A 15991-nucleotide genomic window follows, 5' to 3' on the forward strand; every position below is an offset into this window, starting at 1 on the left:
TACAATAATTTCTAGCACATACATAGTAACTATTTTGACAAATTTTGTACTCGGGCTTGATGTGCTGTGTCATGTTTATTGTTATTCTCATGAACTCATGCATTAAAGCTCTAGATGCAGGCAAATGAGAGAAAGCAGAAGTTGTAGTTTACAGTTAAAGTGAAGGGCCATTAACATCACTGCTCCATTATTATTATTCAAAAACGCACACAAACACTTACCAGCAGATGTCATCACATTCACATAATGCTGCTTTGATCACACACACACACACACACACACACACACACACACACACACACACACACACACATATAATATATTACTAATAATGAATGAATGAATTATATATTTATATATAGCAAAACGAAAAAGGTTGAAGTGTCTTTTGCTCTTTTTTTTCAAAAGCGCGCGAAATTTAAGATGGAAAAAAAAGTGTAGCCTATCTTCTAATAAAATAGGCCTAAATACAAGTTTCGTTTACAAGGTCTGCAAAAAACAACATCTGTAAAGTTTATGGAGCTCGTTTTTACTGATATGATGTTGTAATGTGCTTTTTTCACATTCAGGGCAGGTCAATGAACCTTTAACACAAAAATGCCCGTTCCACCTTAACAGACTGATGATGAGTTTGTCAGAAATATGGCGCTGCGACAGAGACTCTCCCTCCCTTAAAACACGCGCGCACACACACACACACACACACACTACTGACAGAGAGCAGGAAACTTCGGGCTGTCAAAAGATCTCAGAGAGCCCGTCACTTCACTTATGAGCGGCGTTTGCTCTACAAATACTGTTTCTGCTGTGCAGGAGTCGCTTTTCTCTTTTATAAAACAAGAAAAATGTCAGTGAACCCGAAATTTGTGAGTCCTTTCCACAGACCGCACTGTATATCAGCCGCTGCGCCCGCCGGACAAGCCAAACTCACACACCCTGGAAAGGCTATTTTAGCAGGTAAGTGTTTTTCTGTGCTTGTGAATCATAAGAAACAGTGAAAGTCATTTCTGTTAATGCTGTGACTGACTCCAGATCAGCTGTGCCACAGTTTTTGCACTGTCATTCACACTGTTTACAGTCCTCTGCTCGATTGATCCCTACAGGGTTGTAGTCATCATCACTGCACAGGCGAGTATTCACACTATCGTGTGTGTGTGTGTGTGTGTGTCAGTGTGTGACTGTTTCACTGGAACTGATGCAAAGTAACAAGTAGAACGTTGACACAAAGTAACAAAAGCGCTTTGATACAGTGTAGAACTTCTGTGTTACAATGTAACAATCTAGCTGTAACAAAATGGAATGTGTCAGGACTAACGTCACACTACACCCCAAAATCAAATCAAAACAAATATGAGAATATTGTATTTATTGCATACATTAAAAAAATAGTTTAATGACAATTAAGCCAATTTCTTTCTTTCTGTCTGTCATTTAATGGCATCCGTTTCTGGGACTTTTGTATTGTAAATTTGTTTTCATGCACATTTTCCCTTTTTTTTATTTCTGTAATGTTTTTATTTTAATATTTACTTCTCAGAGGTGAAATACAGTATTTTTATTAAACGTAAAAATTGCTGTAACAATATTATTTAATTTTAAATAAGTATACATTAAAGGCATTACAAATAATGCTGTATAAATATTTGCATTTAAATAAATACAATTATTATTTTGTTTTGCATTATGGTAATGAGGTGGACAAATGTCATGAAAATAATGCTAAAAGGGCTTGATTTTGTAAGCAAAATGTAATTTTTTTGTTTCTTTTGATTTTTGGGGTGAAATATGACCCAGTCAAGTTCTTCACTTTCCTTTATTGATAAAGAAAGTATTTCCTTATCGCTGTTATAAGGGCCTTTTTGTTTAATATTTAACAAGCGGTTGAAAAAAAAGGAATGCTAATGAAATTTCATCATTATTATTTGGAGCTAATAAGTAACAATCAGGGTTATTATCCTTAACTAAAGCTATTTAAAAAAATACTTTTGTTAAAGCTGAAATAAAATAAAATATAAATAGTTGAAAAAATGAAACTAAACAAATTATTAATGTTGCCTTGGCAATAAACTTGAAGTTGAAGCACTACAATTATTAGCTAGAAATAAAACTAAAACTAAAATATAGAATTTTTTAGCCAAAATATTAATATTAAATAAAAAGACAAAAGCACATAATGAAATTACAAAAAAAATTAAACTAACATTAACATGGAAACAAAATTAATTCTTATTCAAAATATTAATAAAACTAAAATAATTTGTATCTAATCTTATTTGTATCTATTCGAATTTGTATCTAATCTTAAATTGATTGAATCAGCAATAAAATATGATCAATATATTTAATTGTATCCATATAGCATATTATTCAATTCTTATCATATTATTATTTGACCCCTGATTCTAAATTATGAAATACATTCCATTAGCATCCATTAACATTCTTTTTTTTTCTTTTTTTTTTTGCCTCAGGATACTGAATGTTTCTTTTAGTCTGACCTCGGCATCTAGAGATAACTAAAAGTGTTGTTGTAGCTTGTCTTTTTCCACTCTTCCCTGAAGTGTCCCTGTAGTTAGTGTGGTTAATGTCTTGCCAGGGCAGCGACAGTTAATGAGAAACTCTCTCACATCTCCTGATGTTCTGCATGAAGCTCATGGCCTCAGAAATGCTCAGTGGAGGTATAAATGTGCTGGATGCATGATGACATGACGGATGAGGCATGGACACATTAACACAGTAACATGGAATGCAGTCGCATTGTGAGTGTCGTTCTTGCCAAATATTTGTTTAACAACTAGAACATGCGCTAGATTACGATAGATGCATGCAATAGATGTCACAGTTCACATTTATTCAATTGAACATTAATGTTTAAAGTGATTGTAAACACTTAATTGGTGTCACAACGTCATGACTTTCTCCACCTCTGAAACAACATTCCTTTCTGCTGACATATTGATTAAAGACCAGTCATACTAGTACTCCAGTATGAACAGTTAGCTCAGCAGAAAAACACAAAACATCACGCCTCACGCACACACAACACCATTGATTGCATCATAGACTCACTTTGTTTGACTTTAAAGACGTAAAGCCGGATTAGGTGTGTCATTACATAAACAGGCAAATAATTCAATGATGCAAACCGAGTTCATTTTGGCTGTACAGCAGCTCTAAAAGAAAATAGTGTCATTGTTCAAAATATATTTAGATATGCGAGTTGCTAAACAGCTCAAATGTGCATTTTAGTCTGGGACTGGACCTAAGCATTGTCTGTGAACCTGCGCAAAGTTCTGTCTGGAGCGCTATATGATCAAACATCCCTCGCCTCCTTGAAGAATCTGATAGCGGACTTTATAAAGTGCTTTTTGCTTTGCTGTATATAGAGTAATCTGGATTTGGCCGTGACATTTGTCCTAGTACTGATACATCAGTTAGTTTCATATAATTCTACAAAAGAGAACTGGTTGCATTAGTGGTCTAAACTTCCTTTATAAATATTGTTGTTGCAAGTCAAAAATATGAAGCAGCGCATCGGTTTTCAACATTGATAATAATCAGAAATGTTTCTTGAGCAGCAAATCATCATATTAGAATGATTTCTGAAGGATCATGTGACACTGAAGACTGGAGTAATGATGCTGAAAATTCAGCTTTGATCACAGGAATAAATTACACTTTACTATATATTCACATAGAAAACAGTTATTTTAAATAGTAATAATATTACACAATACTACTGTTTTTACTGTATTTTAGATCAAATAAATGAAGCCTGGGTGAGCAGAAGAGCCTTTAAAAAAATAATCTTAGTGTATAATTTGATATTTATATAAAATAAAAATATTTATTTACAATTTAATATATTATATATTATATTATATTATATTATATTATATTATATTATATTATATTATATTATAGGTTACACTTTAAGGTGTCATTGTTACAGTGTAATAATATATTTAAGTACTGAGTAATATTAATTAACTACATGTACTTGCTATAGGGTTAGGGTAGGATTAGGGTTTGGTTGAGGGTTTCAGTAGTTGCATGTAATTATGCATAATTTACTGTTATTACTATGGTAAGTACATGTAACATATGTAACAAGGACACTGTAAAATAAAGTTACCATATTATATTATAATATCTAATATTATATTATATATATTATATTATATTATATTATATTATATTATATTATATTATATTATATATTCTAAAATATTTGAAGTGATTTATGCACACATAACTTATTCTTGCATGGACTTGTGGGGCCCTATCTTGCACCCAGCGCAATTGACTAGTTTGTACACCGACGCATGTATCATTCCTATTTTGCAACCGACGCACAGCGGACTTTTCCCTCCACAGATGCACATCGGTAAATTAGGGAATGAACTTGCGCTCCCGGGGGCGGTGCAGCGAAAAGAGGAGGCGTGTTCCGGCGCAAACGTTCCCTGGTGCTATTCTGCAGTTTCAGAAAACAATTCCGTCACTGACCAGGAAAAACCTAGTCTAAAGTCAGTGGCGCGTTGCTATTTTAAGGGCGCACGCTTGGCCATAATGTAGTGTGTGCACAACACACATACACTTTGATTCTCTCATCTACACAGAAGCAGCAGTTTTCATTTTTGCGAACCATACATAATTAAAAGGAAAAATATTCCACCTGTGGGAAATCATTGTGGTGTCCATGAAGATGTGAAAAAATAGGCATAAATCTAGCTTACACATTTACCCAAATTATTATACGCCTGTTTAACCGAAGCTAATTTGGGTGTGTTTCTCCATCCCCAATGTAGCTACTTACCAACCCATTTTAGATTTGCGTCGGGCGCAAGTGTCATTTATCCCGCCGGTATAATAGCAACAGCGCCCGAGACCCGCCCACAAAGTTACTGAAGTTTCACGTTTGATACTTGCATTTCCGATCGTTAAAATAGGGCCCAGTGTGTAGGTTTTAGTGATCTCCATCTGGGATGTTTTACGCCCCTCTTCTCTCGCTCAGGGCAGTTTTTGTGGCTCGAGGAGACCAGCAGGTCAGACAGGATAGAGTATCGCCTGCTATTACACAAATATGTGCTCGTCAGTTATGCCAAAACCTGTTAAACAGGTATATGGTTTTTACAGAAAATGCATTTGTAATGTGTATATTAAAACAAATCCTCAGCTCTCCAGAGAGCATGCGCAGTTGTTCCAGGAATTATCAATGTGGACGGAACATCATGAAAACTAATAGGAGACGATTAACAGAAACAGTTCAGAGAAACTGTAGTGTATGCACACCTGGGGGAAACATCAGAAATCATTCAGCGGAATGTCATGATGCAAACAAGACAAATTCTGCTGCAAATCAGCTCTGAAAAAGACAATAGTGTCATTATTCAGCTTAATTCAGTTCAACAACAGTGTCGATTATTTAGATGATACAATATGCGTTTCAGTACATCCCATAGGAAAGAAAAATGTAATGAAATCTCTCTTTTTCCTTCTTCTAGACAGCCATGTAGACTATCGCAGTCTTTCTACTTCAAAACGTCACACTTAATTCAGTCTGTTATTGCTGTTTCTTTGTCATTATTTGTGAAATTTACAAGCAATTTCTGAGAATAAATTAGTTTCTTCCACTTTTTCAGTGTGAAGTTTCCAAAGAAATCTAGGAAGTGTCTCCAATTGTGCTCAGATTTGACACAAGTCTGCCATCAAAGTATAAGAGATATCAATATGAACGCAAACGTTTCGATTTGCACTTTATTTGACAGTGAATGTACTTACAGTGTACTTACCTTAGAAAATACTGGGTAATATAAGGTAACTACATGGGTTTAGGTTAGGTTTAGGTGTAGATTCAGGGTTAGTACCTAGTCATTACCAAGTTATTGCAATTACTATAATAAGCACATGGGAAACAGGACTGTAAATTAAAGTGCTACCAGCGTTTCTCGTCAGATGTTGTGAACTTCTATCCAGGATCATTTCATAGCTCTGTACTCTAACTGTATGACAACTATTGACTCATTGGTGTTTATTTTAGTAGAAACATCTCAGACAAAGTTGATACTTGAATGAAAAATAACTCTCCTGAGCTATGAAGAGCTATACATTTTTATTTTAAAACGTATACAGTGTATATAATAATGTCTGCATGTCGAATCAGACCCATTTGATCGATCATCTGAAGCTTTTCTGCACACATGGCACACAGTCAAAGAAGCATAAACGTGTCAACAAAGTTGAGATCTGATTAAAGAACAGGACTGTGTTTCACAGTCACACCCATCTGTACAGCAGGGGGCGGGTCCAGTGAGCCAATCACAGATGGACACGCCCCCTTTCCTACAGATGTGCTGAACACACAGTTAAGGTGGCGACAGATCATTGGGCTTTACAAGGCATTCGTTATTCATAGAGGTGATCATCGCTGTAAAAACTCATAACACACCACCGTTCAAGGACACGTTCAGTTTATCAAAAGGGATATTAATAATGTTAATAAAGATTCTGTTTCAAATAAATGCTGGTCTTTAGAACTTTCTATTCATCAAAGAATCCTGAATAATAATATGTTTCATGGTTTCCACAAACATATGAAGCTGTTTTCAACATTGATAATAATCATGTTTCTTTTGAGCTGCAAATCATCATATTAGAATGATTTCTGAAGGATCATGTGACTCTGAAGACTGGAGGAATGATGCTGAAAATTCAGCTTTGATCACAGGAATAAATGACATTTAACATTTTAAAATAGAAAATATATATATATTTTTTTTTTAATTAAAAAAAATGATCAATTAAATTAAGCCTTGTTGAGCATACATTTGAAAATCTTACCGACGGCAAATTTTTAAGAGTAGTGTACATATAATTACTATAATTAATCACTGTTACTGTTAGGGTTAATGATTTAAATGTATTAGTCACATTTAGTGACCAGAATAGTTCTAATATATATATATATATATATATATATAGATAGATAGATAGATAGATAGATAGATAGATAGATAGATGACAAATTATATTTTTTTTGTCCTTGGCATAGTAGTTTTTTGTTTGTTTTTACCAAAACAGTCTTTAAATATGGCAGTATTTCCCATCTGTTATATTTCGACTTGTATTATTAATATCGATATGAATAAATTGTCTGTTTTGCAGGTGGGATAGCCGGAGGCATTGAAATCTGCATCACATTTCCGACGGAGTATGTGAAGACGCAGCTGCAGTTAGACGAGAAGGCAAACCCGCCTCGGTACAAAGGAATCGGTGTGTATTTACTTCTAATGCCTTCATGTTATTATCTGAAGTAGACACTCAACCGTTGTCTCCATGATAATTGCATCTGCTTTGTCCTGAGATCTTTTCAAACACTTTCATGTAATGATTATGTGTAAAAAACGCATCAGCGGAGACAGAGTCCACTCAGGTTTGAAGGTTCAAAGTTCAGTAACTGATCTGGGTTTGGGTTTATCTGCCACTGGACTTTGTGGCCCCTTTTCACAACAAGTTTATCAGCACTGATTGTTCAACCGGGTTCATTTGTTAGCCAATAGCACGCGTGCAACCGGCAGGGTCACGTTTCAACAGCCTGGTCAAGTTCTCTTTTGAACCGAATCTAATGAATGATGTACTCAGCGTCAGGGGATCACGCTAGAACAATCTGGAAAGGATATTAATGCTTTTAATAATTCATACCCACCCACGTTTACTAAAGATAAGCATTTTAAATGTTTCTGATAAAAAAAACAAGGAACTCCTGCACACGAGTGTTTAAATTGTATTAGCAACGTTTCGGTCTCACGACCTTCATCAGGCATAATGTCTCAGATTAAAATGCCATAATGCTCTTGGAGATTTGAATGTCTGTGGTTCTCTCCTCAGTTGACTGTGTGCAGCAGACGGTGCGTGGTCATGGGGTGAAGGGCCTGTACCGGGGGCTGAGCTCTCTGCTCTATGGCTCCATTCCCAAAGCTGCCGTGAGGTAAGCACTTCATAAGCCTTGCACAGCCGGGCCTTTGGCTCTCAGTGTGAAGTCTGTGGCTCTCAGTGTGAAGTCTTTGGCTCTCAGTGTGAAGTCTGTGGCTCTCAGTGTGAAGTCTGTGGCTCTCAGTGTGAAGTCTGTGGCTCTCAGTGTGAAGTCTGTGGCTCTCAGTGTGAAGTCTTTGGCTCTCAGTGTGAAGTCTGTGGCTCTCAGTGTGAAGTCTGTTGCTCAATGCATCTTATTCTGGCCGAGAGATGCCCACTTTTTCTAGTTTCTCTGCTCTCTTTCATCGGCTTGATGTTTCTTTTGTAGAGAATAACTTGCTCACTAGCCATCATGACACATATCTTGCACCCAGCGCAATTGACTTTGTACACCGACGCATGTATCATTCCTATTTAGCACACGACACACGCCGGACTTTTCCCTCCACAGATGGACGTTGGTAAATTAGGGAATGAACTTGCACTCCCGGGGGCGGTTCAGCGAAGAGAGGAGGCGTGTTCCGGCGCAAACGTTCCCTGGTGCTATTTTGCAGTTTCAGAAAACAATTCCGCCACAGACCAGGAAAAACCTAGTCTAAAATCATTGCCGCGTTATTCAGTGGCGCGTTATTGTATGCTTGGCCATAATGTAGCGTGTGCACAACGCGCATACACTTTGCTTATCTCATCTACACAGATGCAGCAGTTCCCATTTTTGAAAACCATACATTATTACAAGGAAAAATATTCCACCTGTGGGAAATCATTGTGGTCTCCATGAAGATGTGAAAAAATAGGCATAAATCTAGCTTACACATTTACCCAAATTATTATACGCCTGTTTAACCGAAGCTAATTTGGGTGTGTTTCTCCATCCCCAATGTCACTTCTCTGTGTTTTACGGCCCCGACGAGAACGTCGATCTCCTCGGCTGTGAACCGCTCCTGGCGTGTGCCTGGCAAATCCGCCGTTATAATAGCAATCCGCCATGGAACAAGCGCGCCTGCTCTTAAAGGGAATGTGAGCTGATGCTCTGATTGGTTTATGTCACGTTATGCCCAAACCACACCTATGAATAATGAAGCTACTTCAGACCAACACATTTTAGATTTGCGTTGGGCGCAAGAGTCATTTATCCCGCCGGTATAATAGCAACAGCGCCCGAGATCCTTGCGTTTGATACTTGCGTTTCATATCTTTAAAATAGGGCCCATCATGTCTTGTTATTGACAGTGACAGTCTTGACTGTCATATAGTGTAACATAGCCTTCCTGTTGCTCAAACAGTAGAGCGTTGGCGCTTGTAACACCAAGGTCATGGGTTTGATTCCCAGGGAAAGCAAGAACTGATAAGAATATAAATGTGTAGCTTGAAATGCTTTGTAAGTCGCTTTTGATGAAAGTGTCTGCCAAATGCATAAATGTAAATGTAACACAAGGATGACAGGAAAAAAATGAAATATGAATGAATGAATGAGGCATTTATATAGCGCTTTCATATGTACTATTGTACACCCAAAGCGATTTACAATCGTGTAAGGGAATCTCTCCTCAACCACCACCAGTGTACAGCATCCATTTGGATGCTGCATATATATATATATAGGCAAACAGGACTATATATTAGTTTTTTTTTTTATTCTATACTTACAGTATATACTATAAAACTATATTCTATAAAAATGAATTAAAAAGATAAAAACTGATATTGAAATGAAAACAGAAACTATAAAAATCTGATTACAAATATGAATAAAACCTGTATCTCAATGTTACTAAAATAACACTGTACTGTATGTATATGTATGTGTATATATATGTATATGTATATATATATATATATAGTATATATATATATATATATATATATATATATATAAACAGAAATCTATAAATATTAATAAATATATACAAACATGTATATATAGATGTTTGGATAATATGTATGTCTTGTGTATATATTTATTTATATTTTTTTAGCTATTTCTTTATTTATAATTCATATTTATTTATTTCCCTTATTGTGCCCATAAAGCAAAGTTCTGCAAAGTAAATGAGAAGGAAGCTTTTTCTTTTGATTTTAAACTTGTGTTTGTGTTGATGTTGTCGCGTGTGTTTTTCTCTGCAGGTTTGGGATGTTTGAGTTCCTCAGTAATAAGATGAGGGATGAGTCTGGGAAGTTGGACAGCACGCGGGGTCTGATCTGTGGTCTGGGAGCAGGAGTTGCGGAGGCTGTGGTCGTGGTGTGTCCGATGGAGACTGTAAAGGTGTGTGAGATGATTAATGCTGATGCGTTGATAGTCAGTAGCCTAGTACTCATGGCCTACACAGAGAGTGAGCAATGTGATATTTTAGTCTAGTCACACTGCATTGCTCACTTGCAGTCTAGACACAGTATAAGACATTATTACACTAATACAAACTTGTTATGTAAGAAGACCATCAGACAAGTATATTTACAGATTACACTTTTAGTGCAGCTTTTAATGCATTTATATTTGAAATGCATAGGAAATATAACCAGTGTGAAGAGATTGAACTGATGTGTTCAATGTTCATTTTTATAAAACATTTTTTTTTCTAATTTCAGGTCAAATTCATCCATGATCAGTGCTCAGCGAACCCAAAGTACAGAGGTTTCTTCCACGGTGTGAGGGAAATAATCCGAACAGAAGGTATGTGTGTGTGGTGAAAGGTTTGCCCTGCAGCGCCACCTCCTGGAGACAAAACACACTTACAACAAATACTTCTGAAAAGTGATATATAAGCTGAAACAGCTTTTCTAGAGAACTGTTTCTAATTTCGTTTGATAGTTTTACTTTATATGCACGCCTGTTTGGCTGCTTTATACGTTTTATTTTCAAGGTCAAGGTACTTTTTATTGTCTCCCGTAATCAGAAATTTGTCTTAGATGAGAGAACTGCTGCAACATCAACCAACCAAAAACATCCATCTCTCAAACATTAATATTCATTCCACATAAAACATTCTTCCCTAAATTTAATGACTATTCTTAAATAGAGAAAATAAAAAGATAAACACTAAACAACAGTTTATTTTGATAGTTTTATTCTTGTTGTTATAGTGCGTATATTTTATTATAGTCATGTTTATTATGAAAGCACCCCAGAACGGTTTTACAAAATTATTTTACAATGAAATTTAGTATTATTTATACACTTTTTTAGTATTTATTAATATTTTGGATATTTTCAGTTTCCATTTTAATTTGAGTTTTTTTAGTGATTAGTTTTTAGTAAATTAGTTTTTCATCTAGTATTATATTTTAGTTTATTTCATCTATAATGATTAATTATATATTTAGCTAATGATAACAACACTGGCACAAAATCGGTGAACGGAAAATATGAGAATTTAGATGTCTTAAATCCTCGTGTGAAACAAAGCTGGTTTTTAGCTTTTATCATTTACAGATTTGCTTTTAATAAATTCCGTCTCAAATGATCTCGTTTGAACATTATGTGACGCAGCAATCCATGTGACCGTCACACTTTAATCAACCTCTGATCCAATCGATTATCTGAACCACATGAAGCTCATTTCAATACAAACCAGTCATTGTAGTCGAAAGAAAACGACCCCCTTACTTGTTGGGACTCTGAATAATTCTGCTTTGTAAGTCTGTTAAATTATGAGCATATCTTTGAACCTCTTTTCTTATTCGCCAGGACTCAAAGGAACATATCAGGGATTGACCGCAACAGTCCTGAAGCAGGGCTCAAACCAGGCCATCCGATTCTACGTGATGACCTCTCTGAGAAACTGGTACAAAGGTATGAAACATGATATAATAATTATAAATATGTAAGCACTGTTTGTGCTAATGAAGCAATGTGGCTGAAATGAAACTGTGTTTGCTGTAAAACTAGGAGATAACCCCAATAAGGCTATTAACCCCCTCATAACCGGGATGTTTGGAGCCTTTGCTGGAGCCGCAAGCGTGTTTGGAAATACACCACTGGATGTGATCAAAACTAGAATGCAGGTGTGTATTAAAAATCATTGTCAAGCATAAAAATAAAATAAAAAATGTGAATGGGATATTTCAATGTTGTTTTAATAATGTTTGCAGGGATTGGAAGCTCACAAATATAAGAGCACCGTTGACTGTGCCGTCAAAATCATGAAATACGAAGGACCGGCTGCGTAAGTAAACATGAAACTAAACCAAAGTGCCTGATAGAGGGATTTATGGCTGAATCTAAAGCAGTTTTTTTACATTAATAACATCAAATCTACATTTACATTTACATTTATTCATTTAGCTGACGCTTTTATCCAAAGCGACTTACAATTGCTATATATGTCAGAGGTTGCACGCCTCTGGAGCAACTAGGGGTTAAGTGTCTCATCATATGTTGACCATACGCTGGACCACAAAACCAGTCACATGGGTACATTTTTTGAAATTGAGATGTATACATCATCTGAAAGCTGAATAAATAAGTCTTCCATTGATATATGGTGTGTTAGGATAGGACAATATTTGGTTGAGATACAACTATTGAACATCTGGAATCTGAGGATGCAAAAAAATGGAAACATTGAGAAAATCTCCTTTAAAGTTGTTCATTTATGTTGCCGATTGTGCTGCATTCACTCACAAAAATAAATGTTTTATATATTTACGGCTGGAAATTTACTAAATATCTTCATGGAACATGATCTTTACTTAATATCCTCATGATTTTTGGCATAAAAGAAAAATCGATCATTTTGACCCTTACAATGTATTGTTGGCTATTGCCACAAATATACCCGTGCGACTCGTGACTGGTTTTGTGATCCAGCATCACATATTAGTTTACAATATATTCAAGTAGAAAACAATTAGTTTAAATTGCTTTAATATTTCACATATTACTGTATTTATTTTTGCTAATAAATGCAGCCTTGGTGAGCACAAGAGACTTCTTTTAAAAACATTAAAAATCTTACCGACCCCAAACTTTTGTATGGTAGTGTAGCCTATATATGAAATGATATTTTGCATGCACACATTCCTACCAAATTCGAATGACTGTATTGCATAATGACCCGTACATGTTTCTGAAATGTTTTGTGTGATTGACTCTTATTTATTCAGTTAAATTTCTGTCTATTCTCTAGATTTTACAAAGGCACCGTCCCCAGGTTAGGTCGCGTGTGTCTGGACGTGGCTATAGTGTTCATCATCTACGAGGAAGTGGTCAAAGTTCTCAACAAGGTGTGGAAGACAGACTAAAGGAGCGCTGATGCGGAGCGACAGAGGGGACGTTTACACAGGGGCCAAAATATCTGCCAACAGCGGATGACAAAGAAAGTCACTGGAATGTACTTAATAACCATCACTTAATCAACACACCGAGAGATTTAACCAACTAATGTGAGACAGAAATCAAATACTTGAAAATTAGTCTAAAGATAAATAGCATTTACCACAAATTGTTTTTTAAAAATGTTTTTATGTAAAACAGCATCTTTAGGGAGACACAGGATTTAAATTTTATTTTTTAAATATTAGGTATAAATATTATATATATATATAGTGCAATTTGCCAGCAAATGTTTTCCGTTGTTTGTTTTCCTTACATGTGCTCACATACTAAGTTCTGAGGGCCTTATATGAACACCATAAAACTTAAACAGAATATGCATCTTAGAAATTTAAATATATATATATCTTACCCTAACTATTTTTTTTCTTGGGTTAGACTTTATTTTAAGGGTGACAATAGTTATAATAAGTACTGAGTAATATTCATTAACTACATGTACTTCTTATATGGTTAGTTACTTGTAATTATGCTAAATTTACTGTTATTACTATAGTAAGTACATGTAGTAATGTGTAACTACGTCACCTTAAAATAAAGTGTAACCTTGTCTTGTTTTTTACTACAAATATCTTAAAAATTCTTAAATTAAACATTCTTGAAGACACATTTACTTGAGGAGAAAAATGCCTTGTTTATGAAACATTTATCAAAAAAAAAATGTATGTGGCTTTTATCCCTAAAACAAGAAAAATATCTGCCAATGGGGTCAGAAAAATAAACCTAATTCCAGGGGGAAACTAGTTCATTTTTCAGACTATTTTGGCATTCCTGTTTTCAGCTAAAAAAAAACTCTCTTAATTCTGATCAATTTTCATAAAACAAGACTTTTGTGTAAACTTTATTTCGTTTTCTATTATGACATTTGTTTTTAATAAACAAAGATCCAAAAAGGAAGCAATAGTAGAGTATACCGAATGTATAAAAATAAGGGAACTCTAGTTACAGAGAAATATCCCTGATACATAAAATAAATGAGTTCCAAAGGGTGTGAAAAAAATACAATAACAAGATAATAATAGTTAGGTAACTAAATGAAGAGTTACAAAGATATAGTACAGTATAAAAAAGGATAAAGTAATCACATTCCTAAGTGATCTAATACAGGCTTTCATATTTTCCAAAATATATCTAGCTTGTCATCGTTAATAAATCATAACTTCTCAATATGAATAATGCTAGTTCACTCAGCAGCTCATCGAATGTTGGAACAATGTCCAGTTTCCACCTTTGAAGAATCAATCTCTTTACATGAATCATAAATAAAGAAACAGACTGTCTTTCAAATTTACTAAAAGAAGGTACAAAAATAACCCCCAAAAATGCCAATCATTGGATCTGGAACAATCTCTTTTTTTTTAATACCCTTTTGAAAGTAGGTCATAAATATCAGTCCAGTACTTGTGAAGGTTACAACATGTATCCTCCTCAGCCTGGCATGAATTACTAAATTGCATAAGATGTTCCCTGAAGTGTGTAGAGATTTGAACTGGATTAAGTTGTATATATAAGTATAATATATAATATAAGTAGTATAGTATATTTTCTGAAGACATTCCTCCCATTGTGCATCCTCAATAGTGACCTAAATCCTTCTCCCATGATTCCTAATGGTAGCTGTGTCACAATCCACCAGATCGATTAATACATTATAGAAATATGACATGACCGATTGACTGAAATATGACTGATTTGCAGATATCGAAAAAAGTTCGAATTTTGTAGCTCGAACTTTGATTCGGAAAGAAAAATGGCTTTTATATAAAGTGAGCCGAAACAGCCGATATACCCTTCTGTTTCCAAAGTGAAACCCCATATCATTAAGTGTGGGAATAAACGAGTGATTCTTGCATATAGAATCTCTATCGAGATATAGGAGCTTTCATATACATTAAAACATATTCATTTTGCTTCTCAAGCAAATGTTCAGATATTTCTACTGGAAAACAAGACAAAATCACTGAGTAAGAAAATCATTTTTAGTCACTTTCTAAGATGCATAAATTAACCAAAGCTTTTAATTATAACATACAAATGTGTTTTATACCTTATAGTGGTACATATGATACATGCACTTTCACATTTGGTAGCAATTCAGGTTTAGCGATTATTTTAAGTGCCTATACTAAAAATGCATCTTATGATCTATTTTTTAAATTCTTACTTGTTTACATTGTCATTTCCATAATTTGCGTATAATTACACCCTTCTGTAACAGTATACCTTAATAACAGTGACATATAATCGTGTCATACCTGTTATGATAACTGTACGCCTCGATCTCTGAAACATGCTGTGCTTAAACACAAACCGAACGGTGCCGTTTCACCAATGAACCAGGTTACTCTAATACTAATACAATGTTTACTTATTTAACAGTAGTTGAATGTTGTAAATAATGTTGAAAAGGTCAACAGATCTGACCAGAGCCTCTTAAATACTGATCACGGATCAGTACATGCCTTAAATAACGTTCTGTGTGCTTATATCGTCTCTCCTACCTCAACACAGTCTCACAGATCTGTCAAGACTGACGGCAGAGGTGAAATATTCAGCATATTCAATATCTTTCAGATCAAGGTGGCAAAATTACATGCAACAGACATTGTAAAAACACATTTTTTTTTTTTAAATGAATGTTCATTTTTCAGCATTTTTTTTTTTTTTTTTTCAAATGTATTATTT

At 34.9% G+C, this 15991-nt stretch overlaps 1 protein-coding gene across 2 annotated transcripts; it reads left to right on the forward strand.

Moving 5' to 3' along the window:
• The first annotated feature begins 696 nt into the window (after positions 1–696).
• Positions 697–15932, forward strand: slc25a1b (slc25a1 solute carrier family 25 member 1b). 2 transcript variants are annotated; one of them, XM_084401248.1, is made up of 9 exons: positions 697–957; positions 7165–7272; positions 7888–7987; positions 10099–10237; positions 10561–10645; positions 11660–11764; positions 11861–11976; positions 12064–12137; positions 13101–15932. In XM_084401248.1, the coding sequence occupies exons 1-9, from the start codon at positions 846–848 to the stop codon at positions 13213–13215; spliced, it is 954 nt and encodes a 317-aa protein (XP_084257374.1). In that variant the 5' UTR covers positions 697–845; the 3' UTR covers positions 13216–15932. The 2 variants fall into 2 exon arrangements, with proteins under 2 accessions (XP_084257374.1, XP_084257373.1); XM_084401247.1 differs by lacking the exon at positions 697–957 and adding an exon at positions 2629–2759 and having other exon boundaries at positions 13101–13417.
• Positions 15933–15991: the final 59 nt, after the last annotated feature.

This window comes from Rutilus rutilus (genome assembly GCF_951802725.1).
Source record: "Rutilus rutilus genome assembly, chromosome: 25".
Classification (NCBI taxonomy): Eukaryota; Metazoa; Chordata; class Actinopteri; order Cypriniformes; family Leuciscidae; genus Rutilus; species Rutilus rutilus.

Excerpts from the sequence above, each read along its gene's own strand:
- slc25a1b (XM_084401248.1), top strand. The coding sequence starts at position 846 with ATGTCAGTGAACCCGAAATTTGTGAGTCCTTTCCACAGACCGCACTGT. Across the intron at positions 958-7,164 it reads TGGAAAGGCTATTTTAGCAG|GTGGGATAGCCGGAGGCATT; the intron begins GTAAGTGTTTTT and ends TCTGTTTTGCAG. Across the intron at positions 10,238-10,560 it reads GTCCGATGGAGACTGTAAAG|GTCAAATTCATCCATGATCA; the intron begins GTGTGTGAGATG and ends TTCTAATTTCAG.